The 27,631-nt window shown below is 46.5% G+C and overlaps 3 protein-coding genes across 8 annotated transcripts in view; 2 read left to right on the top strand and 1 right to left on the bottom strand.

The window, feature by feature from the left end:
• ELP1 (elongator acetyltransferase complex subunit 1) overlaps nucleotides 1-27,236 on the top strand; it is a 71,747-nt gene extending 44,511 nt beyond the window's left edge. For 2 of the 6 annotated variants that reach the window (XM_081803333.1, XM_081803329.1), the window contains 8 exons: nucleotides 1,211-1,273; nucleotides 1,653-1,713; nucleotides 3,546-3,659; nucleotides 4,163-4,259; nucleotides 5,810-5,937; nucleotides 6,401-6,555; nucleotides 9,245-9,320; nucleotides 22,711-22,935. In XM_081803333.1, the coding sequence (XP_081659459.1) occupies nucleotides 1,211-1,273; nucleotides 1,653-1,713; nucleotides 3,546-3,659; nucleotides 4,163-4,259; nucleotides 5,810-5,937; nucleotides 6,401-6,555; nucleotides 9,245-9,320; nucleotides 22,711-22,850 (834 nt within the window). In that variant the 3' untranslated portion in view covers nucleotides 22,851-22,935. The other 4 variants (XM_081803330.1, XM_081803334.1, XM_081803331.1 and 1 more) reach the window with 4 other exon arrangements.
• ACTL7A (actin like 7A) lies at nucleotides 17,406-18,742 on the bottom strand. The gene has a single exon (XM_006735946.3). It carries the CDS (start codon nucleotides 18,729-18,731, stop codon nucleotides 17,409-17,411), a length of 1,323 nt encoding a protein of 440 aa, XP_006736009.1. The 5' UTR covers nucleotides 18,732-18,742; the 3' UTR covers nucleotides 17,406-17,408.
• ACTL7B (actin like 7B) lies at nucleotides 23,092-24,787 on the top strand. The gene has a single exon (XM_006746755.3). It carries the CDS (start codon nucleotides 23,439-23,441, stop codon nucleotides 24,690-24,692), a length of 1,254 nt encoding a protein of 417 aa, XP_006746818.2. The 5' UTR covers nucleotides 23,092-23,438; the 3' UTR covers nucleotides 24,693-24,787.
• Nucleotides 27,237-27,631: the final 395 nt, after the last annotated feature.

Raw genomic sequence — 27,631 nt, 5'->3', positions numbered from 1 at the left:
ATTCCCACCAACAGTGTAGGAGGGTTCCCCTTTCTCTGCATCCCCGCCAACATCTGTCGTTTCCTGACTTGTTAATTTTAGCCATTCTGACTGGTGTGAGGTGGTATCTCATTGAGGTTTTGATTTGGAGGGAAAGAGGGAATCTTAAGCAGACTCCGCACTGAGCGCAGAGCCTGACATGGGGCTCGATCTCATGACCCTGAGATCATGACCTGAGCCGAAACAAAACTCAGACGTTTAACTGACTGAGCCACCCAGGTGCCCCACAAAACACATTTTAAAATGGTGAAATACAGGGGTGCCTGGCACAGTCGGTTAAGTGTCAACTCTTGGTTTCAGCTCTCTGCTCCCCTTTAAAAAAAAAAAAAAAATGTGTTTTGTTTCACTTATTTCCCGTTTCACAAACTTCTAGTTATAAAATAAATAAGTCATGGAAATGAAAAGTACAGCTTGGGGAAGTACAGTCAGTAATTCTGGAATCATGTTGTGTGATGACAGATTCCTAGGACTGTACTCACCGTGGGGAGCACTGAGTAATGTACAGAGCTGTCCGATCACTGTGTTGTAAGCCTGAAGCTGATTTAATAACATTGTATGTCAACTGTACTTGAGCATTAAGAGATAAACATGAAATGGACCTATAAAAATGCTTTGTTTTATATGCTTTATGAGTACATTAAGTAATTACATACTGCGGTACATGCTCAAACATTTTTACTGGTAAGACTACAAATATCAAAAATGCTTGAAGACTTAGGATATGCAGGTGTTTATTACCCTCATCTCTCAGTTTTCTGTAGGTTTGAAGTGTTTCAAAATAAAAGTTGGAGGGGAAAAAAAAACATTAAAGAGCAAAAAGAAAAGTTTAAAAGCCCCTAAACCTGTCGAATCGAACTGGGTGGTGTACCTGAGGCGGTTGGCATTTCCATCAGGCCTCTCTGGGGGTTTCGATGCTCAGGGCCGCAGGGAGATGATGCCATGTGTTCTGTGGTTATTTCCAGAATGTGTACCTTCCCCCTACCGCACCCATTGTCTTCTGCATCACTGTTTACTGAGCAGGGACTGGAGGCCAGACATGATTCTAGGGACTGGGACCGTAAGGGAAAGGCGGGAGGAGAGGCCACTCTGAGGCAGCCTTGCAGTTGGTCATGGTGGCATCTGACACGCTTGTTCTGTTTACCTGTTATCTTCCTTGATGTTTCCTTGTCAGGATTACGAAGAAGCTGTGCTCTTACTATTAGAAGGAGCTGCCTGGGAAGAAGCTCTGAGACTGGTAGGAGAACTTTTAAAATCCTGCCTGTGTTAGGTGCTCAGCAGAGCGAGAGTGCAGGGGGGACAGGGTCAACGGGAATCCCTTGTCTTCTGAGGCTAGCGAAACCAAGTCAGAATAGTTTAGGTTCCTGGCCTAAGGATAAGCAGTATTTTTAAAACCATTTAAAAAATTTACTCTTGATGTTTGGAATTAGTCCGTTTTGTAAATGTGAAATATTACTGGTTTTAACTGAAATGAGTTGAATGTTCATTAGCTTGTAGAGGCCTCCTCTTGAAAATAACCTGGTGACCTCTGAAAGTCATCCATTTCCTTCCAAGTGTCTTAACTCTACAGTGACTTGCAGTTTTCTTGCCTAAAATTACTGTCTTTTTCCTTTTAGGTATACAAATATAACAGACCAGATATAATAGAAACCAACATAAAGCCTTCCATTTTAGAAGGTAAGGGTTACATCTCAGAATTCTACATTTGGAAGTGTAGAGGTGGGGAAGCGAGAGAGAAGAATACTCCCTGTTATTACATCCTTGAATCATGTGTTACATAGAGTTGATCAGAGTTCTTCACTGAGTGTAATACTTAATTCTGACCAGGATTTTTTGAATATGCTAAACTGTCAAATGGTAGTATATAAAATACTTGAATGTTAAAAATACGTGATAAGATATGGTTAAGAATCTTTATATTTGTAGGGGTGCCTGCCTGGGTGGCTCAGTTGGTTAAGCGTCTGCCTTCGGCTCAGGTCATGATCTCAGGGTTCTGGGATTGAGCCTAGCATTGGGCTCCCAGCTCAGCGGGGAGTTTGCTTCTCCCTCTCCTGCTCCCCATGCTTGTGCGCACTCTCTCTCTCTCTCTCTCTCTCTCTCTCTGTGTCAAATAAATAAAATCTTTTAAAAAAAAAACAGTCTTTGTATTTGGGAGTAGTTGGTAAACTTGAATATGAACTAGGTGTTAAATAATACAGTATTTTGTCAGTGGCCGATTTCTTGCATTTAATAGTTGTATTGTGCTTATGTTAGATAATGTCCTATTCTTTTTTTTTTTTTGAAGATTTATTTATTTATTAGAGAGTCTGGAAAGGGGCAGAGGGAGAAAATCTTAAGCAGGCTCACTGCTGAGTGCAGAGCCTGACACGGAGCTCGATCCCACAACCCATGAGATCATAATAATGTCCTTACTCTTTTTTTTTTTAAGATTTCATTTATTTATTTGACAGAGAGAGACATGGTGAGAGAGGGAACAGAAGCAGGGGGAGTGGGAGAGGAAGAAGCAAGCTTCCCTCAGAGCAGGGACCCCGATGCGGGGCTCAATCCCAGGACCCTGGGACCACAACCTGAGCCACCCAGGCGCCCCTATGTCCTTATTCTTAAGAGAGATGTTCTGAAGTATTTAAGAGGGAAGGATCATATCTGCAACCTACTCTCAAAAGCTTCCACAAAATAATAGTTGTGTGTATGGAGAGAAACAGGAAGCAAAATGTTTACAGTTGGTAAATCTAAGTGGAGGGTATATTTTTATATTGAACCAGGTGAGTTTTACCAGTTCTGGAACACTTGGGTGATAACTATGACTCCTTAAAAGCAAAGTGGAAGAGAAGGACATCAGTTTGGCTTACAGAGATTTCCAGCAGTGGGGGGTTGGTTTTAAGCTCAGCCTTTTTTAGCACAGTCTACCCTGTGAGTAGGATCTGGCCTTTGTGATGTGTACATGTACTCACATGCTTACCCTGCCTGCATCCCCCTCCCCCATCCTCATTAACACCATGGGAGGATTCTTTTCATATCATTCACCTAGGTACCCTTAACTGGTTACTAAAAACATCCATCCTGACCCTCTAGGCATCCATCTAGCCGTCTCTTGCTTGGATTTTCTCCCCTAATGAGCACCTAGAAAAATGCTGACTGTTCATCTACATAGGCCTAATACCTATGTTTCAGAAGCATCTCAGTGACTGTCCTGTTTTTGTTAGCAGCTTCCTTGTATACTCCTTTTCTTTGCTGGTCTGCTCTTGGGTACCTAGTCTTTGTTCAGGTGATGTTACTAATTTAGTGCTAGAGAATGTTCTAGGATGATGTTAATGCACTCTGAAATCTGAAATCTCAACATGTAGTTCGTTCTCTTAAAACAATGTAGGTTAATTCTCATTAAGGAAAAAAATCTTGCTTGGAAAACCTAGTAACCTGTTTCTTTTTGTTAAATTCTTACTCCCTCACTGCCTTTATCGAGTTTTTCTCTTTACTTAAACATCTTGCTCAAATTATTTTCCATCCTCCAGCCCAGAAGAATTATATGGCACTTCTGGACTCTCAGACAGCCACATTCAGTCGCCATAAAAAGCGTTTATTGGTGGTTCGAGAGCTCAAGGAGCAGGCACAGCAGGTGAATCTGGGTGAGTGTCTGCATGAAGACATGGACGCTTGGGCATGGTGGGGACACATCACACTTTGTCTTAGCTGCTTATTGTGCCTCCTGCACTGTGATTACCATGCTGGGGGACATCTAAGGCCTCTGTGAAACCCCTTAGGGGCTGTGTATGTCTGTGTTTGTGCGTGTTGGGGAGGGCTAGGGGCAGGACCAAGCATGAATGGGAAGAGCTCTGCCACACATTCCCTGCACCCCCACCAAGCAGAGCAAAATGAGCCTCCTTGCCTCCAAAGGTTCCTTTGCTTTCAGAAAGGAGAGAAAAGAAAAAAATAAGCTTGGTACTGGTGCGCTGGTGTATGGTAGGAATAACTGTATTTAATATTATCTCATTTCACTTTGAGCTCTACTTTATAATAACTTTCATCCATCGTCAGATATGCCCTGGTTAACTCTAGTCCACTTACCCTACCGAAGGTAAACCTACATCAGCAGGGAGTTTTCATTCTGTGTCTGGTTCTTCTTTTCTAGATGATGAGGTGCCCCAGGGTCAAGAGTCAGACCTCTTCTCTGAAACTAGCAGTGTCATGAGCGACAAATATTCCCATAGCAACTCCAGGATATCAGCGTATGTATCATGTTTATTCAGCACATTGGCCAGGCCCTGGGCATATGGAGAAAGTGCAAGTAAGGGGGTCAGTTTCTCATCAGGACAGTGCAGGGGAGAGAGAGAACAGAGCTCAAGGCCAGGATTTGGTGTGCAAGGGCTTTCCCCACGTATCTAAGAAATTAGACTTGGTGTTGAAATGTTTTTCTGCTGCAGCTTCGTGGACTGTGTGTTTGTGCCCACGAGGCCCATACACTGGTACTCAATTTTTATGACATCTGATTTTATTCATTTAACAAATATTAGGTGACTGGATTGTATGGGTGCTGAAAAAATTAAAAGATTATAAAAAAAAGTATCAGGCATCTTCAGTTCAAAGTCAGGATTAGAAGAGGCTATTAACGTAAAACAAGTCATCATGCTTACACAGTGTAGCATTTGGTCACAACACCCATATGCTAGTTGTAGTGGATGTTACCAAAAACTTTTAAGGAGATGTGAGTTATAAGAGCCTATAGTCATCCTTGGGAAGCATAAAACAATGCAAGATTGTGTATTTAAACTAAATCGTGACGGGATGCCTGGGTGGCTCAGTCAGTTAAGCATCTGCCTTCAGCTTGGGTCATGATCCCCGAGTCCTGGGATCAAGCCCCGCATCGGGCTCCCTGCTTCTCCATCTCCCATTGCCTGCCGTCCCCCCTACTTGTGTGTGTCTGTGCATGCTCGCTCTCTCTGAAAAATAAAATCTTTTTTTTTTAAATCTTTTTTTTTTTTAATTTTTTTTTTATTTTTTTAAAGATTTTATTTATTTGAGAGAGAGAGAATGAGAGACAGAGAGCATGAGAGGCAGGAGGGTCAGAAGGAGAAGCAGACTCCCTGCTGAGCAGGGAGCCCAATGTGGGACTCGATCCCGGGACTCCAGGATCATGACCTGAGCCGAAGGCAGTCGCTTAACCAACTGAGCCACCCAGGCGCCCCGGAAAAATAAAATCTTAAAAAAAAAAATAATAAACTGAATCATGCTTTAGGAATTCAGAATAGAGATTTCTGAGGTTATATGGGGTGATCAGAAACTGCAAGAGAGGCAGCTAGAAACTGGGCTTTTCACAGTTAGGACAAGACAGGTGGCGTAATTAAAGACCTTTGAGCAGGAAAGATACAGGATTCATATATATTTTGTTATATCCAAATTTCAGTGTGCTATGTCTGTGTCTCCTTATTTAAATTTTACTTTAAACTTGTTTTTCGTTACAAAATTTAAGTTGGTTGTTCTGTTGTTCCAGCTGTCATTATCAAATATAACCTCATTTTACTCTGTATTTCAATTAAAATTTCAAGGCCAGCTACTATTTCTTAGGGTTTTCCTTATTATTTCCTGCCTGTAACACTTGCCTTTCCCAATTTATTTTAGCTGTCACTCCCAACACCTCATTACCATTTTCCCCCACATATACATACCATCTGTAGACTCTGGGTTCCCAGAAAGTTTGTGGCCAACAGGTACATTCATTTTAATCTGTTCAGTGCAAAGAGATTCCCTTTTATAACATCTTTCCAATGTCTTCTAACAGGCGATCATCTAAGAATCGCCGCAAAGCAGAGCGGAAGAAGCATAGCCTCAAAGAAGGGAGTCCGCTGGAGGATCTGGCCCTTTTGGAGGCACTCAGTGAAGTTGTACAGAGCACTGAGAAATTGAAAGGTATATTCTCAATACTGATGATTCTTACCACAAAAAAAAAGTAAATGGATAGCACAGAGTTTAGCAAATAATTAAGATACAGTTTTCCCAACTTGAGGAAAGACAGAAACTTTCAGCAGGAAGTGTCATTTCAGGGCACGTTCCTGAACCACCCTCAGCTGGGAACCTAGGAGCCTTCCTGCACTGGCCCCCACCCAGCCCTGCTGGGAGACATTATCATCAAAGCCAGGGAAAAGGATTATGAAGCCACTGCTTCCTACTTGGGCCCCAGTGTGTTCCTTTTTCTTTTTGTAGTAGATAGATTGAATTACTCCAGCATTTGGGGAGACAGAAGAAAATGCGGGACATGGCAACTGTAGGGTGATATTAAATATTTTTTTGCTTGGGAAAGAAACTGTGTTATGATCCTAGCAATGGAGCTGGGCACCCAAGTTAACCACTTTCTGAAATTTCTTCTCTCTAGATGAAGTATACCATATTTTAAAGGTGCTCTTTCTCTTTGAGTTTGATGAGCAAGGAAGGGAATTACAGAAGGCCTTTGAAGATACCCTCCAGCTGATGGAAAGGTCACTGCCAGAAATTTGGACTCTCACTCACCAGCAGAATTCAGCTACACCTGTAAGTTTTCCTCAGAGACAGAATGTGCGTTTTTTAAAAGTCATTTCACAGGTTCTTACGTTCACACGAACTCTTAAAAGTCAAAGCAAAAGATTTTCTTTTTGTTAAAAACATAATATTCCATAGTTACATTAGCCTAGGCTTATGTTTAAGCTGTCTGTAAGAAGATTTTCTATTTGAGTACACCTTGGACTAGGTTAAGTTTGCTTTTATTTCTCCTTTCCTCATGAAACAGCTGTCGTGAAGAAGATGGGCAAGTCAGACTGTTGCTCCTGCCTTCAGTGAGATTGGAGTGGGCAAGTGGGGAGCTAGGGCCAGAGTTGGCCTCTCACCTCCCTGTTCAGACGTTGAATGGTATCAGAGTGTTTTAAAGTAACCCAGACAGAGGCCTCTGGGTTGCTCAGTTGGTTAAGCATCTGACTCTTGATTTCGGCTCAGGTCATGATATCAGAGTCGTGGCATGGAGCCCTGCGTCGGGCTCTGCGCTCAGCAGAGTCTGCTTGAGATTCTCTGTCTCCATCTCCGTCTCCCTCTGCCCCTCCCTCCGCTTGCATGCTCTCTCTCTCTCTCTCTAAAATAAATAAAATCTTTAACAACAACAAAAAAAGTAACCCTTGTAGACAATTGCTTTCTCTTTTGTTTTATGGAAAATTTGACTTGTCACTTCTACTCTGTTGTTAGGAGGAGCTTTGCTGCTCATGTTTAAGGCAGTTGTGTCCTGTCAAGAATTCTGATGTGTTATCTGTTGTGTGTACTTTGCTCAGTCTCTCACACCTGAGGCCGATTGTTAAAGAGTTTCTGTTTTGATTCAGAAAGGCTGGTGTGTCAGGCACAGTCCATTAAGGAAAACAACCACAGCTGTTATTGTAACAGAATTTAATACAGGGAACTGGTTGAACAAGTATTGGAGAACTGAAAAGTAAAAGGGGAACACAGAGAAGGAACGCCGAGATAGTAACTATGAGGGAACAAAGGAAGAGTTTGGGTTTACTATATTTTAGAAGCTTGGGGCCCTGCTGAGCTGGTTCTTGACCCTCTGAGAAGGGGTGCCAGCCATCTGGTGGTGGTACTTCTGAGGGGACATGATAGCTCTAAGGGTGGAGAAATAAGTAAACTGGAATGAACGGCTGCTCCCAGGGTAAAAAACTGTTGAGTGAAAGGAAGGAGCACATTCCTTTTCCTCCAGCCTTGCACTCTTCCTCTGATGTCTGCATAACGAGCCAGCTGACAAAGGCGGAATTTTTCTCAGGCTCCCAGTCCCAGCATCACAAGCACTGAGGAGAAGGGTGGGTTTGGAGCCTGGAGAGAGACTGGTATTGAGCTCACTGGTTAGAAACATAGCAGCTCTACTGGGGCCTCGATTTCCTCAGTTACAAATGGGGATATACTTCCCTGTACATTTCACTGGAATGTTCTGAAGGTTAGATAAGAGGGTAGTGATGTAGGTACATATAGCATACCTTAAAAATAAAAGTTGAGAATCAGCACCCCACAAATATTTGAATTTACTAAAATAGGTATTTCCTAGAAGAAATGTGATCATCTTCAAAACTGTAGTGGTTTTGAAGCTTAGCAAATTATAATACCTCCTCATGCTCTCCCCTACCCTCTTCTATTCAGATCATAGTAATTTTTAAAAAAATTTTTTTATATATTTTTTAATTTTTAATTTTTTTGATTTAATTTTTGCTTAATCTGGTTTCTGGGGTAGAACTTAGTGATTCGTCACTTACATAATTTACCCAGTGCTCATAACAACAAGTGTCCTCTTTAATCCCCATCCCCCATCTAGCCCATCCCCCACCCACCTCCCTCCATCAACCCTCAGTTTGTTCTCTATCATAAGAGTCTCATGGCTTGTTTCCCCTCTCCCTTTTTTTCTTTTCCACCTTCCCATATGTTTATCTGTTAAGAGTGAGATTGTACGGTATTTGTCTTTCTCTGACTTATTTCCCTTAGCATAATACGCTTTAGCTCTACCCATGTTATTGCAGATGGCAAGATTTCATTCTTTTTGATGGCTGAAGATCATATTAATTTCTGAGACACCAACTTTAAGAGTCTTCTGGGGGAAATGACCAGAAAATCATGTGTTTGCTTTGGTTGGTAAATTATGGTAATGGCACGTGTGCTGGATCCCGAGTCATATGGAAGTGCTTTGAGGGCACGTTGCTGCTGAGAAGGTGCCCCTGAGGGTATGCATGCTGAGCCAAGTGAAGACAAAGCAGAGGGCCTGGCATGTGCCCCCTGAGGCTTATACAAACGTGGAATTCCTGTGAAGGCTCTGGTTTTACCTTGAACACATGTGCACAGTTTGCGTTCTACACCATGATATATGCACGTATTTGTTTTAATATCAAAATTCCCACAGATCTTTTGAGGGCAAATTGATGCTCTGTGTATTCTATAACCTCTTGTACTCCTCCCCTCAGGGTATGGCTTATATTCCTTAAGATTTTCCTTTTTTGTTTTCCCCTCATCATTACCTTGTCTTCTGGAAGAAAGGAGATTTGGAGGTCTGAGTCAAGACTGGAAAAACTGGCGAAGTAAAAATCACAAAGGAAAAGAGAATTACTGTGCTTGATACCATGAAAATGACATGCTATTTACTGCTGGTAGAAACTTGGCCTCTGGTATCTGCGGTCACCCGAAGTATGAAGTAATCTTTGCTGATCTACTTTCTACTTAGGTTCTAGGTCCCAGTTCGACTGTAAATAGTATCATGGCCTCTTATCAACACCAGAAGACTTCAGTTCCTGTTCTTGGTTAGTATTTTTTTCTCTTCAAATTATCACAGTACTCAGCAGAAGGAATATCTTTCTCTAAGTGTTGAGAAGGTCAGTGGTGTGAGGAAAGATCAGGTATTGACTACAGTTTTCCCTCAGTTTTATGACTGTGTCTTTAATAAAATCGATTTAGTGCTTCTAGTGTTGGGAACCAGAGGGGTGGGGAATCCAACATGACATTAGACGTATACATTTTGAAAAGGTCACCTTGACATACGCCGTCCATACAGGCACATCACAGTTGGAGTTTGAGTCTAAACAGTCCAGCTTACTATATATTTTAAGGATTCTTCTGAATCATCATTTTTGGCTCTTGGCAGTTATGATTGCATCTTGGGGACATTTTCATAATCATCCTCAGGATTGACAATATAATTTGAAAGCAAATCCAAAGAATGTTGCATTTTATTTGCATTTCCTATTTAAGTTTACTGAAAATGTTTTGTTTTGTTTTATTTTTTGTTTGTTGGTGGGGGAGATGATTCCTGATTAGATTGCGTAGCCCTTAAAGTTCAAAACCCTAAAAACTTTCTTTTTAAATTTGGTTAGAAACTTTTGATAGATCAGTTTGGTGCCTGAGTATTTACCCTTTAGGTGGATCAATCAAGCATAGCAGCCTCTTAGCTTTCAAAAGTTAGTGGTATGTTCTAAAATAATTGGGAGTTTTTACTACTGTAATTTGCATTTTCCAGAATTTTTTTCCCCTTAAATGCTGTGCTGTACTAGCATTCTGATGACATTTGAAGTAGCCTTTGGGTTTACATTAAGTTTGAAGTTTAACAGCTTATGTTGCTACCAGGAATAAATGAACTACTTCCCATCCAGGTTACCTCTTGTACCTGGACAGTAACTATTGTATTCCTAGCTACCCTTCTTCCTGAAGGCTGACAAGCTGCTTTTGCTATCGGTCCCAACATATACTTATTTCTGAGATGCTAAAAATTCATCTTAGACCTGAGGCAGCTTGGTCATTGCTCAGTTTGTACCCTGGGCAATTCTGTTGTGATTTCCGCCCCATATTCTGCCCTATTGGCCTGATGCTGACCTTCATGTCAAGTCTAGTCACATTTTTCCCTAGAGTATCCTGGTGGCTTTATCGAAGAGTGCTTTCATTTTCCAGCTGAGCCTTAAAGACAGTATTTTGAGGCTCCTCATTATCTGAGTACATAAGTGTTACCAGTGTCCTTGTGGTTACAAGATGGCGTAGGAAAAGAGAGGTTCTCATAATCTAAAAATAGGCAGATGAACTACTGACAACGTCCCAAGCACTATTCCTCAACTGCTCCTCCCCAAGTAAGGGGAGTAGTTAAGCATACTCACACAGCCCTGCGAGTGGAATCCATGACTTGATTGATAGCCATTCTCTCTGTTTCATGTTTGCAATGCAGTATCATGCAGATCAGTTGTAAGTCTTGCAAAAATGTAGGGTTTCATAAAATGGATTAAAGTATTATCAGAGAAGTGCTTGAATCATCATAGCTGAGTTGGGCTTGTTACAATTGATAACAAAGTAAATGCTTCAAATGGGAATGATTTTGGCTATCAAAAGATTAAGAAAAGTCCTTGAAAAAATGGATAAGACCTTCAAAGTGTTTTTGCAAAAATAACTCTTATACTGTGAAATTCAGACATGGAAAGGTGAAGGATGTCATGCCTTGTCATACAGTTTGTCAACACAGTTACTTTCCTGCTAAAAGGCTCATGTGTGTGTGTATATATGTGTGTGTGTGTGTGTGTGTGTGTGTGTGTGTGTATGGATCATATATATAGATATACTTTGTTGGAAGTGTATTACAAATAATGCTGAGAAAAAACATTTTTATATACACGTATTTTCTCATGTCTTTACTACCTATATACATCTCTGCTACCACAAATCTGATTGAAAGAGGGCTCAGGTGGAGCTGTGTGTCTCCATCTCGGGGTTGTGGGTTTGAGCCCCATGTTGGGAGAAGAGATTGTTTAAAAACAAAATCTTTAAAAAAAAGTAAAGAAAGAGGGTCTGGGAGTTTTATTTAATAGTGACAGTTTTACCCCATCCATCCTCTCCTCCATTTGCTTTTTTCTAAAAGTAGGGACATTTTTATTGATCATTGTGTTTGTAGAATTTTTTTAATCATGGAAGTATTTTCTCGTCATTAACTCTGTTTACCAAATAACATACCACCACATTTTTTTCTCTTAAAATTGAGGAAAATTTTGTGGATAATGAAATGTACAGATCTTAGGTGTACAGTTTGGTGAGATTTAATAATTACATATGGCCTTGTAACCACCACATCCCCTCCCATTCGAAATCTAGAACATTCTTCTACTTTGAATCACTCAGTGGGCATTTTTTTTTCTACCCTTCAGGTGCCTGAAGTGGAAATCCCTGTTCTTGGGGCAGGGCCTCCAGGCTGTGTTTGCTCTGACTGGAGGTTGCGAGGGTAACAGGAACTTTAGCTCTCGACTGATGGTTATCTTGTAGCTGCAAAGTCCAGTCCCTAGTTTTAGCGCAGTTACTGCCTCAGCTTCCCCTAGCAAGAAAGTGTGTCTGTCACAGTTTTCCTTTCCTCTCTTCTAGATGCTGAGCTTTTTATACCCCCAAAGATCAACAAAAAGACCCAGTGGAAACTGAGCCTTCTAGAGTGACTGACGGTTTTCCTTTCACTCTCTCCTTGGGGCCTGGCTGTCGGGAACTGGGAAGAGTAAGACAATGAACTACCTTAGCAGTGTGGAGAGCTGCTCTATACAGCAGACCTAAGCAGACACCAAGCAGTTCTGCCTTATTTGGGGTATAATTTTAATTAGCAAAAGGTTAAGCTTTAACCAGTATTGCATCATTTTGTAAGAATTACTGTTCTTTGTTTAGTGCTGTTTGAGAGCATGTTTCTGGTATTTATCATAATCAGAAGATTGGCTTTCATTCCCGGCTGCCAGTCTGATTCATTTTGGGACCTTCGACAAGTCACGTAATTAATCGATTTGTGCCTCAGTTAATTGGGAATAATGTTTCATGGCTTCTACCTCAAAAGTGTGAGGAAAAGAAAATAATGTTTTTTAAATATTTTATGTTCCGGCAGGAGAGCATTATATATAAACAATGTTGGCTATTTGTGCTACCAACAATTGGTGAAATTTAATCACTTAAATGACTTCTTCACCTTGAACTAAAGCAGAATAAAAAGCTAAATATATCCTTTGAAATTCTAAGCTTTCCTTTGCTGACAGCTATTATTTTATAATATCTTACCAGGTCCTCTGCTTCCAGTTATAACGGCATTGAGCTCCTATCACTAGTGTCCATAGGGACTATTTTTACTGCCTGTGAATTTTCTGCTAGGGATTTAGCAGTGTTAGAGCTGGAACGGATTAGAATTTCTGAAACAGTATCGTGCACATTTGGTATGGTGAACAGTGTGCACAATTGTAAGTTATTCCTTTTTTCTCCAAGTAATTGCTGCTTTTAACTAAAAGGTTTTTGTCAGTGTCAAGGCCATTTCATTTATTTTTCTTTATGGTGCTTCACTGACTTCTGTCTTTTAGTTATTTTCTCTGGAAAAAATGAGAATGTTTTCTCTTTTTGGTGAGTCTAGAAAAAGCTCAATTCATTTTGACAACAGTTATGTGGCTGATTCTTGGGTAAGGTTGAAAATTTCTTCCATGCCTCTAATACCAGAACCAGACGTTCATGACTGTACATAAACGAAAATACTGCCTCTGATCCGTGGAGTATAGATATGCCCAGAATTGTAATTAAATTTGTTCCCTAAATAGCAAAATGTTAACTATAGAATCTAGGTGTGTTTGCTTGTATAATTAAGCTTCTCTGCGTGTCTGAAAATTTTTACAAAATAGTAGGAAAAAAAAAGAAGGTATTTCCTGCCTTGTAGAAATCTACTTTTTGATTTATACCCGTGATGGATTTGCTATAATTAAGTGCCCCACACTGACAGGCTGAATGTGCTTTGTGACTACGCTTTGGCCTGGGTAAATGAACATACGGCATTTTAATATATTATAGTGCTCTTGCTGTGGATAATGTTACCCATGCCTGATGGATTGGAAATAGAAGTAAATGTGTCTGTTGATACTCGTGTGACTTTTCATAGATGTTCCATTTCCTTGAGATGATGTTACTGTCAATTACTATCTATTTCCTGTGAGCAAGATGGAATTTTGTTCATTTGGAGAAGGAGCAGGCTGGAGCAGACCTTCCAGGCTGAAGGCAAAGTCACAGAAGAATTCATGGGGAAAGTGCAGTGTATGGGAAGAGGAGAAACTTCTGGAAGTGATGAATACTTAATTTTGGCGAAAGGCTTGGTCAGGGTCCTGGAAAAGAATATGTAACTCTTCCACCAGATTTGAACTCTGTCCCAAAGCAAGTTCATACTGCAGTAAGCTAAAAACCCCAGTTATTTTGTTGGTGCCATTGAGTCAGCTTTGCTCAGATGCTCCAGACATCAAGAGGGAACTTGCAGAGGACTGTCTCCTACAATCCGTTTTAAATTTACACTTTAAAAAAAAACTGAGGCAGGAGGTAATGTTTTTGTTACGTTTTTATGAGTGTAGCTTGGTGTAATTTTTTAGTACTGCCACGTATTTTAAAATAAATTCATTTTCCATACATGTCTACATATATATACACACACGTGTGTAGACACACAGGTTTACCTTTCAGGGGTTGTTCATAGCCATAATTGAAGAAGATGTTTTCAAAAGTAAATACAACTAATGATTCTTAGTAATTTAAGGTTACTACAAGTTGGGGAAACAAAATCAGCTTTTTTCTGCTTCCTGTGCCTCCCCATAAACTTGTGCTTCTCTAGAAGCACCACCTGAGCAAGCCCTTAAGAGTTTCTGGCTATTGTTTCTTGTCTGTTGTATTTATTAGTAACTGAGGTGAGGAGAATAAACATCTAAGAAGCTAGGTAACCATTAATATCCAAGAAGCTATAGACAAGTCAAAGCTAATATGGTGACATTTGGGGACACTGAATTGATTCTTGTGTCCTCTGTGATCCCTAAGCCCTTGCCTGTGCCTCACGCCCACATTAATCTTACTGGCTCTGAAGTCCCAAGGATTTTAAGACCAACAGATATTCTCTTAGTATACAGGAAAGAACAAGGCCATGGGTCCACCCATCTTAAGTGTCCTTGGACAGAGACTTTTTCTTTTAAGATTTTATTTATTTGAGAGAGAGAGTGAGCACGAGTGGGGGAAGGGGCAGAGGGAGAGGGAGAAGCAGATTCCCCGCTGAGCTGGGAGCCTGATGTGGGGCTCGATCCCTGGACCCTGGGATCATGACCTGAGCTGAAGGCAGACGCTTAACCCACTAAGCCACCCAGGCACACCTGGACAGACACATTTAATCTCACTGAATCTTGCTTTCCTCCAGCCTTGTGTACCCATAAGCACCATTGTGTACCTTAGCACTATTGACATTTTGGGTCCTATCGATAATTCTTTGTTGTAGAGAGCTACCCTGTGTATTGTAGGATGTTTAGCAATATCTCTGGCCTCTACCCACCAGATGCCAGCACTATATATCTCCCACTCCTGTTCTGAGAACCAAAAACATTTTTAGACATTGTCAAGTGTCTCGTGGGGGGTCAAAATTGCCCCCTAGGCTAGGATGACTTTCATGCACTTACTAAAACTATTCATCTCTTTCTTTCTCTCTTTCGTGAAGTTGACTTTTTATCCTACAAGGGGAATTGTGTAAGGATCAAGTGAGAATTCATGGAAGTGGGTTTTTTTTAAAGATTTATTTTAGAGCACACAGGGAGAGGGAGAGGAAGAGAGAAACTCCAGCAGACTTCACGCTAAGTGTGGAGCCCAACATGAGGCCCAGTCTTACAAGCCTAAGATCATGATCTGAGCAAGAGTCAGACACCTGACTGTGCCACCCAGGTGCTCCCATAAAAGTGTTTTGAAAAAGATATGTGGTTGTTTAGCTTTATATTGGTATTTTTTTTCTTTTCTTTCCTTTTTTTTTTTTTGTTTTTTTTTAGTTTTTTCATTTTAAAGTGCAGCAGAACATTTAGATCTCCCGTGGCCTGGAGATTTCCCTCCAGAGCCACCTCCCAGGCTTCCCCTTCATCAAGACTCACCTTTTTTGGGGATCCTTGACTTGGGGGGTTCATAGATACTTAAGGGATTTAAAGATAGTCTGTTTCTGTATGATTGGCTTTCTCTGTAATTCTATGTATTTTATTTTATGCATTTTAACGTATTGTTCTGAGGAGGGGTCCAAAGGCTTTAGCACCCTGCCAGTGAGATCCAAAGGTTAGGAATTAATCAAATTTTAACCCGCCCAACAGTGAATGTTCATGGACTGTTGGACAGAAACTGAGGTGAATAAGACCTTATACCTCCCTCTCAAGTCAATGTACCCAACTGCTGGGTGATCCTCTGATACTTCAGAGTAAGGTTTAGTCATCCTTGCTTAACTATAGGAACTTCAGAAGCCCTTCTGTGTGGGTCTTTACTTCTCTATTCTGGCTTGCTGGTGCCAGTCAGCCATGCTTACCGGGCCTGGATCCAGGGTTGGGCATTTAGGTCTTTCGAGGCAGTTTAGGCAAACCTGGATACTATGAAGATGGCTCTGTAGGGCTTCTCCTGGGGATGGTAGAGATGCCATTACCTCTCCTGTGAGTGCTTGAATGCCTGCCTTTAGGTGTACATGTGACTAAGAACCATGGTGAGGGACGCCTGGGTGGTGTAGTTGGTTAAGCATCCCACTCTTGGTTTCGGCTCGGGTTGTGATCTCAGGGTCGTGAGATCAAGCCCTGCTTGAGACTCTCCCTCCCCCTTGACCCCTCCCCCGCCTCCTATGCTCTCTCTTTCTCTAAAATAAATCTTAAAAAAAAAAAGACTTTGGGGCTCCTGTATAAAATAAGTCTACAAGATAATTCTAGCTAGCTCTTGTGATCACCTCCCAGAGGCCAGATACTAATATTTCATTGTTTATCTCTGTTTTTTACATCAGCTATGTGAAGTAGGCCTTTGAATTCAATTTTATAGGTAAGTAGACTCAGGCTGTACAGTTAGGTGGTAGTGAAATAGGGTTCCAAATCAGAGTTCAAAGCCCATTTCTTTCCACTGTTTGATGCTGCTCCCTGCCAATGTTCAGGTGCCGAGGTTTAGAGACAGGGCAGAGAATGTATTGGGGACTAAAAAAATCTGTGTTCCATTTACAAAACTGGCCCTGTAAGACTACCTCCAGAACATGCTGGGCCCTGGAAGGGCTTCTCTGATCTTGAGGGACTGAGTGTTCCTTCTGGCTCCTCAGTTGGGTTAGAATGATCAGCGTAGGGCAGGTTCCTGCAAACCATTAGCCCCAGAACTGGCAGCCTCTATCCTGTGCCCATCCCAAATTCCAGCCATATATCCTACAGGTTGATGGGGAATCCAGTCTAGTGGGTGATGAGCCGCTGAAGAGTTGCCCCCTCAGACCCACACATACACCTTGCTCATTACATGCCAGGTTTCAACAGCCAGTCACCATGATGGCTTGATAAAAGAGCTGGCATTGAGACATAAGTTCCTGTTGGAACTAAAAGAAAGTACAGTTTAAGCAGGGATCAGACAGCTTCGTCAGCTCTTTACAAGCCTTCCTGAAGCATGAAATGTACTCCACTGCTTTGTGGGAGACTGAACCATTATAGCAGACTTCCTGTTGTTGGTCAAAAGGAATGTTCTATATGCCCTAACAGCACTGACTCTGTAATCCGTCTTCCTCACGCTCCCCTTCTGAGCAGATTTAACAGTGCGATAGTTCCTAAAACGGGGAATACAAAAAAGGGACAGAATAACTTTAGAGCTAGTTTTCCCCAAGAATGTGTAAGCAAGCAACATGTAATACATGCCTTTGTTGTTTCACGCACCCCCCGACTTTTGTTTGGCACATGCTGCATATATGAACTTGCTCTTATTAAGTCAGGAAATAGAGAAACACACTGTGGAGGGAACACGAGGATTGTTTAATACTACAGGAGCAAACTTGTGGACTCAGCTCCCTATGTGTCAGGTGGGTGCTCACCCAGCAAAGCTGCCGCATGGCAACCATGCTTGGTCAGAGTTCAGAAGCACCTTCTGTAGAGGAAGAAAGGCCCGTGCTCCTCGTACTCAAAGCGGTGGACCCACAGGGGCTGGAAGCCCTGAAGCGATGCCAGGATGGAGCCACCTGTCCACACTGCAGTGTCCCTTTCGGGCAGCACGTTTACCTGCGGGTTGTCATTGGGACACATGGTGCTCAGCTCCTTCTGCATCCGGTTAGGGAAACCACTGAGCATAGTGCTCCCCCCGCAGAGCAGGATGTTCCCCATGAGATCCCGTTTGAGGGCAATGTCACACTTGTGAAGGCAGGACATGGTCTGAGTGTGGAGCCCCAGCTGCATGGACTTGATCAGAGAAGGCTTAAAGAACATCTCCGAGCAGAGGAACCTTTCCTGGCACAGGTTTATCTCCTGCCCATCAGGCAGAGTGTACTGGATTGTATGCTCAGTGGCTGGGACTTTCTTCTCTTCGATGGGGTCCAGGGCCACAAAGCAGCATTTCTTCTTGATGTCCTCCACAATGCCTATCTGGTCCTCGGTGAAGTGTTTCCCCAAATTATTCATCAGGCCCATCAAATAGGCTGTCAGGTCAGAGCCCGCATAGTCCAGGCGTCCGGTGATGCTGGGCAAAGGATAACCCTCATAGATGGGGACCACGTAGGACACGCCGTGGCCGACCTCCACCACCAGGCCAGAGGTCCTCCCGTAGGAGTACATGGACAGGCGGGATTGGTAGGCGATGTGCATTGCAGGAGTGCTGAAGGTTTCAAACAGCATTTCAGCGTACTTCTCTCTGTTGGTGTGCGGGCTCAGGGGTGGGTCTGAAACCAAGACTGCGTGCTCCTCTGGGGCGATCTTCATCTCTTGATGGAAGAGATATTCCCAGATATCCTGCACTGTGTCCCAGTCCACGATGATGCCATGTCGCAGAGGATTAATTAGCTTGAGACGAACCGCTGGGTTAATGAGCTCCTGCCCCACGAATGTCTCCTTGCGATTGTCCCCGGTTTTGGCCGTCTCCATGTAGGGCTTGCCCACCGTTGATGAGATGGTATGGGTGGGTTTCGGCAGCCCGGCAAAGCCACATTTGCAGGAGCCAGTGCCGAGGTCCACGACCACTGCTTTGGTTACCTCTTGCTTGGGTTTCTTCTTGACCATCGTTGATTTAGTAGGTTCTTCTGGCTCTGAACGGTTAAAGCGGACCCACACTGCCCGCTTCGCTGGTCCATCTTTTAAGGAGGCAGTCTGGAGGACATGTGTCTGTAGGGGGGCCTGTTCACCCACTTTCTTGGCAGGCCCATCCCTGATGATTGATGCCTGGGGAGCCCACATGCTTTCAAGAGCCATTTTGCTCTCAGAAAGTTCCTCGATCCCACCGGCTTCAAGGCCTGAAAGGCTTATTTCAGAGGGCAACTTGAGAATTTCTCCAACTATGACATCACTGATTGTGACATAATCTGGTGACCCGGGGCTTTCCAGATACTGGGAACCTGTGTCCCATGTTAGGGTGGATTTGGGGTAGTGTTTTGGAAGTCACTTAACCTTCTTCTAGATTTTGTAATAAACGTGATTTAACCCATCAGTTATTTAATGAGTGCTTGCTACGTGCAAGGCAGCTGGGAATAAAAAAGCTATGAAGGGAAAAAGACAAATCTCTGCCCTTGTAGAGTTTACACTCTAGTCAGTGGGGGCTGGGGAGAGAGGCAGTAGCCAGAACAAACAGCTGTCAGAAAATGGTAAGGGCAAGAGAGAACAGGTAGGGAAGGGGCTTGGGGACGGTGGCCATGTTCTGTGCCTGGGCAGGGGTCCTGAGAGGGTGACACTTGTGTGTGGCCCTGAAGGAGGGGAGGGACAGTGCCAGGCGTGTATTGGTGTATCGTGTACATCGGGAGCAGCAGGTGCAGATGGTGGAGGCGCGCCTGTGACCGATGAGTGAGAAGAGGGGTCAGCAAACCAGGGCCCGCAGCCTGTTCTTATAAATCAGCCTTTATCCGAACACAGCCACGCTCATTGACGTACTGTCTGTGGCTGCTTCTGTGGGGCAACCACAGAGTTGAGTCATTGCCACAAAGAGCGCACGGCCCGCCACGCTGACAGTGTTGATTATCAGGCCCTTTACAGGAAAAGTTTGTCGGCCCTTGAGTTAGAGGCCGAGCGGGGACAGCAAGGAAGACTACGGGAGGTGGGAGAAGGGGGTGGGGATGGCGAGCAGCCCGCATCCATCCTCTTGGGCCATGGCTAGGACTTTGGCTCTGACTCTGCATGAGGCCAGAAGGCACTGGAGACTTGCGCACAGCTTACACTACCAGGTTGAGATTTCGGCAGGCCTGCTTGCTGCTGGAGCGACCGTGCCAAGCACTTCTGTCTCCCTTGTCCCTTTGGACAGCCCGCAGAAGAATTTTTAGACGTGTATGTGTATGCATGCTCCTTCACGCAGGTCCTTGGGTCGGCGATGAAATCAGACCGGACAGAGTCGCACTGAGACAACACTGAGGTTCTCAGGTGCATGGCTCACCCGTGCATATCCGGCCAGCGGGAGCCAAGCTCTCCCGATTGAGACTTCTTCCCCAGGGTGAGGTGTGGACATACCTCAGTGAGACCCAAAACGTGTCTCTGAGGCCACGTGGCCATCATATCACATGCCATCTCGGAAGCTAGGCACATACGGGCTGACACCTGTCCCTGTCAAGGCACCCAGGAGCCAACTTTTTGTTAGGCAGTCCCACACTTGTCATAAAAGATGCAGTTACTCCAAGGTGGGGGGGCTTTCTCCTTCAAGGAGGTTACTGGGGAGGCTCTTGGCTCCTTGTGGGGGGCGGGTTGAGAGAAGAAAAGGACCAAGTCCAGTCTTGTGACCATCTGATGTCATCTCAAAGACAGTGTCAGCTTCTTGGTTCGATGGGTAGAGGATGAGTTGGCATTGAATTGTGAGAGAAGAAGAAAGTGCTTTCTCTATGCCTGGCTGCCTAAAAAATGGTGTACTTGCCTCTGCTGTTCAGTAGGGGTTCACATGGCCAACTTGGCTTGTTTGACTTCACTTCAAAAGAATGTTTATGTGATACCCAAAGGCATACTTAATGTAGAATGACCTATTTTTCCTTCTCAACCCTCGTCTTGAATTCGGACAGATGTGCAGCTGCCTAGCACGTTTTTATTGCCCTGGATTCCTGTAAGAGCCCATGCTCCTTTCCTGTGGCCGCTGTAGCAAATTACCACATATTCAGTGGCTTCAAACACAAGTTTATTATCTACAATTCTGAAGGTCAGAAGTCTACAGTCATTCTCAGCTACAATCAAGCTATCAGCAGGGCCGCGTTCCTTCCCAAGGCTCTAGGCGATCATCTTTAGCCTTTTCCAGCTCCCTAGAGGCCGCCTACATATTCCTTGGCTCGGGGCCCCTTCATCTTCAAAGATCTGTCAGGCTTCTGCTTCTGTTGTCCTACTATTCTCTGACCTCACTCCCCTGTCCCCCTCTTATTAAGACCCTGATGATTACTTCAGGGCCACCCAGATAATGTAGGTTAACCTCCCTATCTCAAACTCCTCAACTCCTATCTGCCAAGTCCCTTTTGCCATGAAAGGTTACATTGACAGATTCCAGGGATTAAAGATGTGGACATCTTTTGGGGACCATTATTCACCCTGTCCCTTGACCTGCGCTTCCCACGTCCCTAGGACACTAAAGCCTGCCAGGCTGTGTTTCACGTGCTCCCCCCACCCCCACCAGGCTCACCCCTCCTTGGCCCTTTCTGTCAGTGTGGGTGGGAGAGGTGCTCTGTGGGCTTAAAGCCAGTGGCTCCATCTTGTCTGTAAGGCCGAAGAGCACAGGGACGCTCGGTCCACGCCGCATCCTTCAGGCTAAAGTCACTGGATGCTTTTCACTCCTTTTACTTTACCTCAGGATTTTGCATGCTTGGATGCTCTCTCTTAAGTGAAGCCCTTTTCCCTTAGCTTCTGTGTCCTCCTTTATGTTCCTTCTCTCCTCTCGGGGGTCAGGACACAGTTAATGGTATCGATGATGGGAGAATATGGAGACCATTGGCACACTGCACCCCAAACCTTCAGTGCCTGGCATGCACAAGCCCCCATACTTGTCACTAGCCATCTAAGGTACTCGTGGGCTCCCTGGGGTCTCTGGTGAGGTCCCTCCAGGTTAGAGGCGCCCTCTATTGCTCAAACACCACCCACCCTTGATTTTTGAAAGAAAGGTGAACCAGGCCCCCGTAATTTTAGCAGCTATGGGAGGGAAGAAAGAGAATCTAGTGAGGAAAATGCCAGAATACAGGGTTTCTTATGAATCACCTGGCGGTTTTTTTGTTTTTGTTTTTTGAGGGAGGACGGTTTGGGGTGGAGGGCCCTATGGAAACCTAACGAATGGGCCTGTTCTGGACGACAGGCCATCTTTTTTTTTTTGGCGGAGGCGAGGGATTCATCCTTCCCTCTCCCTCACTCTCCACAGCTAGTCTGATCACCTGATGTAAATGCGGTGTTTGAGGCGAGAGATGTCACAGGAGCAATGAGAGAAGGCCTTAAATGCTAGAGTAAGAGCTTGGGTTGAATGGGGGATAGTTGGGAAACCAACCAAGTTCTACCTTCTGAACTTCTGGAGAACCTGTTGCTCCTCCTCTTTCACACCAGCACAGCCTGGCTTAGGTCACCTGCACGTCTTACAAGAATGTCTTCCGTGGCCTTGCCCCTCTACATCACAGCTAAACACAGATCTTTTCCCAATTTTCCCTCGGTCAGATCTGACCACCCCCTGCTTAAAGTCTTCATTTGTTCCCCAGCTGTCCTCCATGTAACCCAAACTCTTCCTCCGAGCGTTTGAGGCCCTCCCTTGTTGGCTCCAGGAACTCTCTAGCCTCATCTATTTTCCCAAACATTTAACTACTAGAAGTTCCCACCATTCTCCCCCCGCCTCCCCAGCTTTGCTCAGGTTATGCTCTCTGCTTGGGATGCCTTCCCCTCCTAGCCACTTGACAACTACCCACATACCCTTTATTTATTTATTTTTTTAATTAATTTTTTTAAAAGATTTTATTTATTTATTTGACAGAGAGAGACACAGCGAGAGAGGGAACACAGGCAGGGGGAGTGGGAGAGGGAGAAGCAGGCCTCCCGCCGAGCAGGGAGCCCAATGCGGGGCTCGATCCCAGGACCCTGGGATCATGACCTGAGCCGAAGGCAGACGCTTAACGACTGAGCCACCCAGGCGCCCCCCCACATACCCTTTAGTAGTTGCCTTAGGGTCACCTCTCTCAAGAACCTGCTGACTCCTTCCCTCTAGTAATCACTCCTTCCTCATGCACCTTTGTTCTCCCAATAGCCTTCCACCTACAAATTCGTCTGCATTCATTCGGTCTCCTTCCCACCCAGGCGGGACACTGCTGTGGCCAGGCTTCTGGTCTATCACTGGCAAGCTGCCCTGGGCTGGACCTGCCACCAGCCCCAGGAAATGTTGAATGAAGGGATGAGGGTACTGTTGGAGCTCCCACGCTCGAAGACCTGGTGCACTGGAGTTGAATGAACTTGAGTGAAAAGACAAACATTTCAGGAACTGTTTGCTCCTGAGCAAATCATCTGAATTCCGAGCCTTCATTTCCTCGGCTCTGCCTATACGTCTCAGGATTCTGGGGAGTAACATATGTGAGGTTCCCGGTACAGTGCCTGGCTTCCTGTAGGGGCTCAAATCTTTCTCACCCTCTCAGTCAAGCAGCAGAGGAAGAAAAGCTGTCCGGTCAGTGGACAGGGCAATAGAAGCAGGGGTGTAAGGGGCGGGTAGCTGGAAACCCGAGACCCCAGTGTGCTTGGATTTCTGAAAATGCTGGCCGCCTGCTCTGTCTTGGAGCAAAGTCGAGTGAGGTGGATGGCGGTGGGGGTGGCAGATCAAGGGCCTGCCAAGGCCAAGCCCTCCCCGGGGCTGCCAGAATGGACCAGCCGTCAGTGACATCACAATCCTGAGGGGTTGCCGAGGCACTGCTGGAGGGGGACCGTCTTATTTCTCCCCACGGAGCTCTAGGATGTGGATGTGAGAAAGGTGAGCCAAGAAGGAAGATGGCAACGAGGAGCAGCCCTAGCCCCATGCCTCCGGGCACGGCTCAGGGTGACCCCGGAGAGGCAGGAACACTGCCAGGTCCCGATGCTGGCATCCGGGACACGTGTTCGGCAGCTCAGCTGAAGATGAAGCCCAGGAAGGTGCGCAAGATCAAGGCCCTCATCATCGACCTGGGCTCACAGTACTGTAAGTGTGGCTACGCGGGCGAGCCGAGGCCCACCTACTTCATCTCCTCCACTGTGGGCAAGCACTGCTCTGAGGCGGCTGATGCTGGTGACACTCGCAAGGAGACCTACGTGGGCCACGAGCTGCTCAACACGGAGGCGCCCCTGAAGCTGATGAACCCGCTCAAATACGGCATCGTGGTGGATTGGGACTGCGTCCAGAGCATCTGGGAGTACGTCTTCCACACAGCCATGAAGATCCTCCCCGAGGAGCATGCGGTGCTGGTCTCTGACCCCCCCCTCAGCCCCAGCAGCAACCGGGAGAAGTACGCGGAGCTCATGTTCGAGACCTTTGGCATCCCTGCCATGCATGTGACGTCCCAGTCGCTGCTGTCCATCTACTCCTACGGCAAGACCTCGGGCCTGGTGGTGGAGAGCGGGCACGGCGTCTCGCATGTGGTGCCCATCTCGGAGGGCGACGTGCTGCCGGGCCTGACAGGCCGAGCCGACTACGCTGGGAGCGACCTCACCAACTACCTGCTGCAGCTGCTCAACGAGGCCGGCCACAAGTTCACGGACGACCACCTGCACATCATCGAGCACATCAAGAAGAAGTGCTGCTACTCGGCACTCCTGCCCGAGCAGGAGCTTGGCCTGTGCCTGGAGGAGATGCGTGTGGACTACGAGCTCCCCGACGGCAAGCTCATCACCATTGGCCGGGAGCGCTTCCAGTGCGCCGAGATGCTCTTCAAGCCCACCCTGGTGGGCAGCAACCAGCCCGGCCTCCCCGCGCTCACGGCCGCCTGCCTGGAGCGCTGCCAGGAGGCGGGCTTCAAGGAGGAGATGGCGGCCAACGTGCTGCTGTGCGGTGGCTGTACCATGCTGGATGGCTTCCCCGAGCGCTTCCAGAGGGAGCTGAGCCTCCTCTGCCCCGGGGCCAGCCCTGCGGTGTCTGCTGCTCCGGAGCGGAAGACCTCCGTGTGGACCGGCGGCTCCATCCTGGCCTCCCTGCAGGCCTTCCAGCAGCTCTGGGTCAGCAAGGAAGAGTTCGAGGAGCGGGGCAGTGCGGCCGTCTATGGCAAGTGCTGAGCGGCGGGGCCCTGACAGGCGGGGCCTGGTGGGCAGGCGGCCTGCGACCGCTCTACGCATCCACAGAAGTTCGCATAAAGCCTTCATGTGCAGTCGTTCTGGTCTAGTCTGGATTTCTTGCTCTCGTCCAGCAGCCGGGGGAGGGGGCGATGTGGGCTGAGCCATCTCAGCTCCTTTTGCTCTGCGGGGTCAGCAGTACCGGGAGGGCTGGGGAGGGTGCGCTGTGGCTCAGCCCCCATCGTGAGGGTGACATCCCAGGACCCAGAGTGCTGTTAGCTCCCCTGAGCTCGAAACCCAGCTCAGCAGGCAGATCGCTTGCTCGCGCGGACCAAGAGGCAAATGAAGCCCCCTGTGAAGGGACTAGCTTGCGACCCGTAGTTAAGTGGTGGTGGGCGGCTTAGCCAGGGGCCAGACTCCTATTTCTTGCCCTGGTGGTCCCACATCTTCCCACTGCTGCTCCTTGCTGGATCTCCCCAGGCGCTCTCACTAACCGCCCCCCCCCCAACAACCAGCCCTTTTCAAAGGTGTAGCCCATGCGTGTGTGTCCTCTGATTGTGAGCAGCCATTTCTGCCTCTTCTGGGCCCTACCCCTTCCAACCCCGGCCAGACTGAGCTGTTTCTGCGCTGGCAAAGCCAAGCCACCGAGTCCAGAGGATGCCAGAGGATGCCAGAGGAAACCGGAAAGCCCTTTGGAAATCACGTGATTCTCTCCCTGCGGTAGACGCGGGGAACTGGAGGACCGGGAGGGAGGGGCCTAGTCTTCTGAGCCAGGCCATGATTATTTCCAGAAGCGTAGACATGGTTGCTGTAGGGGGTGGGCTGCTGTAACAAAAGACCACAGACCAGGTGGCTTCTAAACAACAGAAATTTATTTCTGGAGGCTGGGAGTCCAAGATCAGGTTGCTAGCATGGCTGGGTTCTGGTGAAAGCCCTCTTCTGGGTTGCAGGTTGCGCGCACCGTGCTGTGTTCTCACAGGGCGGAAGGGATAGGGAACGAGGCCTTTTACAGAGGCACTAATCCCATTCATGAGGGCTGCCCTTATGACCCAGTCACTTCTCAAAAGCCCCACCTCATACCGTTACCTAGGGCACTAGGCTTTCAACATATGAATTGACCACGGGGACCGGTAGGGGTCGGGGTGGGACATTCAGTCTGTAGTAGTGGTTCTTAATGGTTAGCAACCATGACCAGAATGTGACCCTTCCCTCGGGATCACACACAGCTAGTGGGGGATTCGGTGGTCACCCATGTTGGTAAGGAGATGAGTCCGGAGCTGTGTTTCTGGGGGTGGGAAGGTGGAGGTGGTACTGGAAAGCTGTAAATAGAGAAGTGATGGGCGTGGTGGCCACTTGGTGGCTTCAGGGCTAAGGGAGAAGCTGGTGAGTCCTGTGAGATTGCAGCTCAGGGATGACCGTCTGCCTAGAGGAGGGTGGCTCCCGCCTCTTTGCCCAGCCCCCCTCTGCTGATGGAGCCCATGGCCAAGCGTCTGCGGGGTCAGACACTGGTGAGCTGTGGGATCTGATGGGCTACCGAATGGTCCTGAGCTGCCTCTTACCTTAGACAGGAGTCCTGATTCGGGGCACCCGGCGAGGCTGCGTCTGTCCCGGGCCCGTGCTGGAGGCCGCGAGCTTGTGAAAGAACCAGCCGCGGTCTTTCATTGCCCAATGCCTGGCCATTAAGTCCTTCCCCATCGCCCAGAACTGGGTTTCTAGCCCGGGGTTGGAGTCCCCGTGGGGCTAGGCAGGGACCCGCGCTCTTTCCTGGGGGAGGGGGGTTGCAGACTGGGGGCTGCAGGTCGATGGTGCCAGGAGGCACATTACCGTTTGGCCGGCACAGTGTATGCGTGTTTTCCTGAATGTGGATTCTTTCAGTGGGGCTCGCAGGCTCAGGTTGCTCCCGTTTCTCCCACCCTGATCTCTTCACACGTACCTGCTGCTGCAGCATCTTTTGCTTAATTAGCCGGCATTCTTCTCTATTGCTTGTGCTCCAAGAACCTTTGATAAATACTAATCCTAAAATCCTGATGAGCTACAGACAGGGAAACAGAGGAAAGTGATGTGCCCCAAATCATAGGCAGTAAGCTAGGGCTACACAGAAACCCTCTTCCACATGTTGGTCTTGGAGGTCTCCAAAAACCATGCCTCTTCCTCGCTCTCCATCTCTTCCTTGCTCCCCACATCCTCAGCAACTTTCCTCTCCACAGTCAACCGCCTCACTGCCTCCTCTCCTGGTCCTCTCCTCGCTAATGATAGAGGCTGTAGAAACACTTCATCCTTAACATGAATTTATCCAAGCTCATCACAGACACAACAGAAGATTTAATTTTGGCAGAAAACTACAGGTCAGTGATTTCCCTCTTAAAATGACCAACCAAACGTGCGCTTGTCTCCTCTCCCTCCTAGGACTACGTTAAAGTGATAGTAGAAGATACCGATGTTTCATCCCACTGCAAATAAGGATGGTAGAGGGATTGCAGGAGGCCCGAGATTTCTGCCTGATTCTGGAAGGAAAGTGGATGCAGGGCAGGAAGTTTGCTGCCTGAGGCTTGCAAGGTGCTTCTGGTGGGTGAAGCTGTCTTCCTGTCCTGCAGGAGTTTGGGGACTTGGGAGTGCCAAGTAGGGGAGGATCTACGAGTGAAGCGTGTGAGACAAAATGGGACAGGGGAGGGGAGGGTAACGACTGGTCCCTGAGAGCACAGGCCCCCTCCCATGCGCTGCAGGTAGGGGGTGAGCAGAATGGTCAGCCTCCAGGTGGGAATTTCTCAGGCAAGAAACTGAAGAGCTCGCTCTCTGTGAAAGTGATGCTAGTACAGGGAAGAGGAGTGTATATGAAGAGCAGGTCACGAACTCCACCTGCCTCCCCTCGTTCCTCCCGGAAAGCGTGGCCACACCCAGGTCTAATATGCCCCAGGCGGAGCTGATGGCTGATGCCTCCAATT

This window comes from Leptonychotes weddellii, chromosome 14, assembly GCF_054177405.1.
Source record: "Leptonychotes weddellii isolate Sample4059 chromosome 14, ASM5417740v2, whole genome shotgun sequence".
In the NCBI taxonomy this organism is placed as follows: domain Eukaryota; kingdom Metazoa; phylum Chordata; class Mammalia; order Carnivora; family Phocidae; genus Leptonychotes; species Leptonychotes weddellii.
Note: the sequence above shows the minus strand (reverse complement) of the source record. Positions and strands in the feature narration are given on the sequence as shown.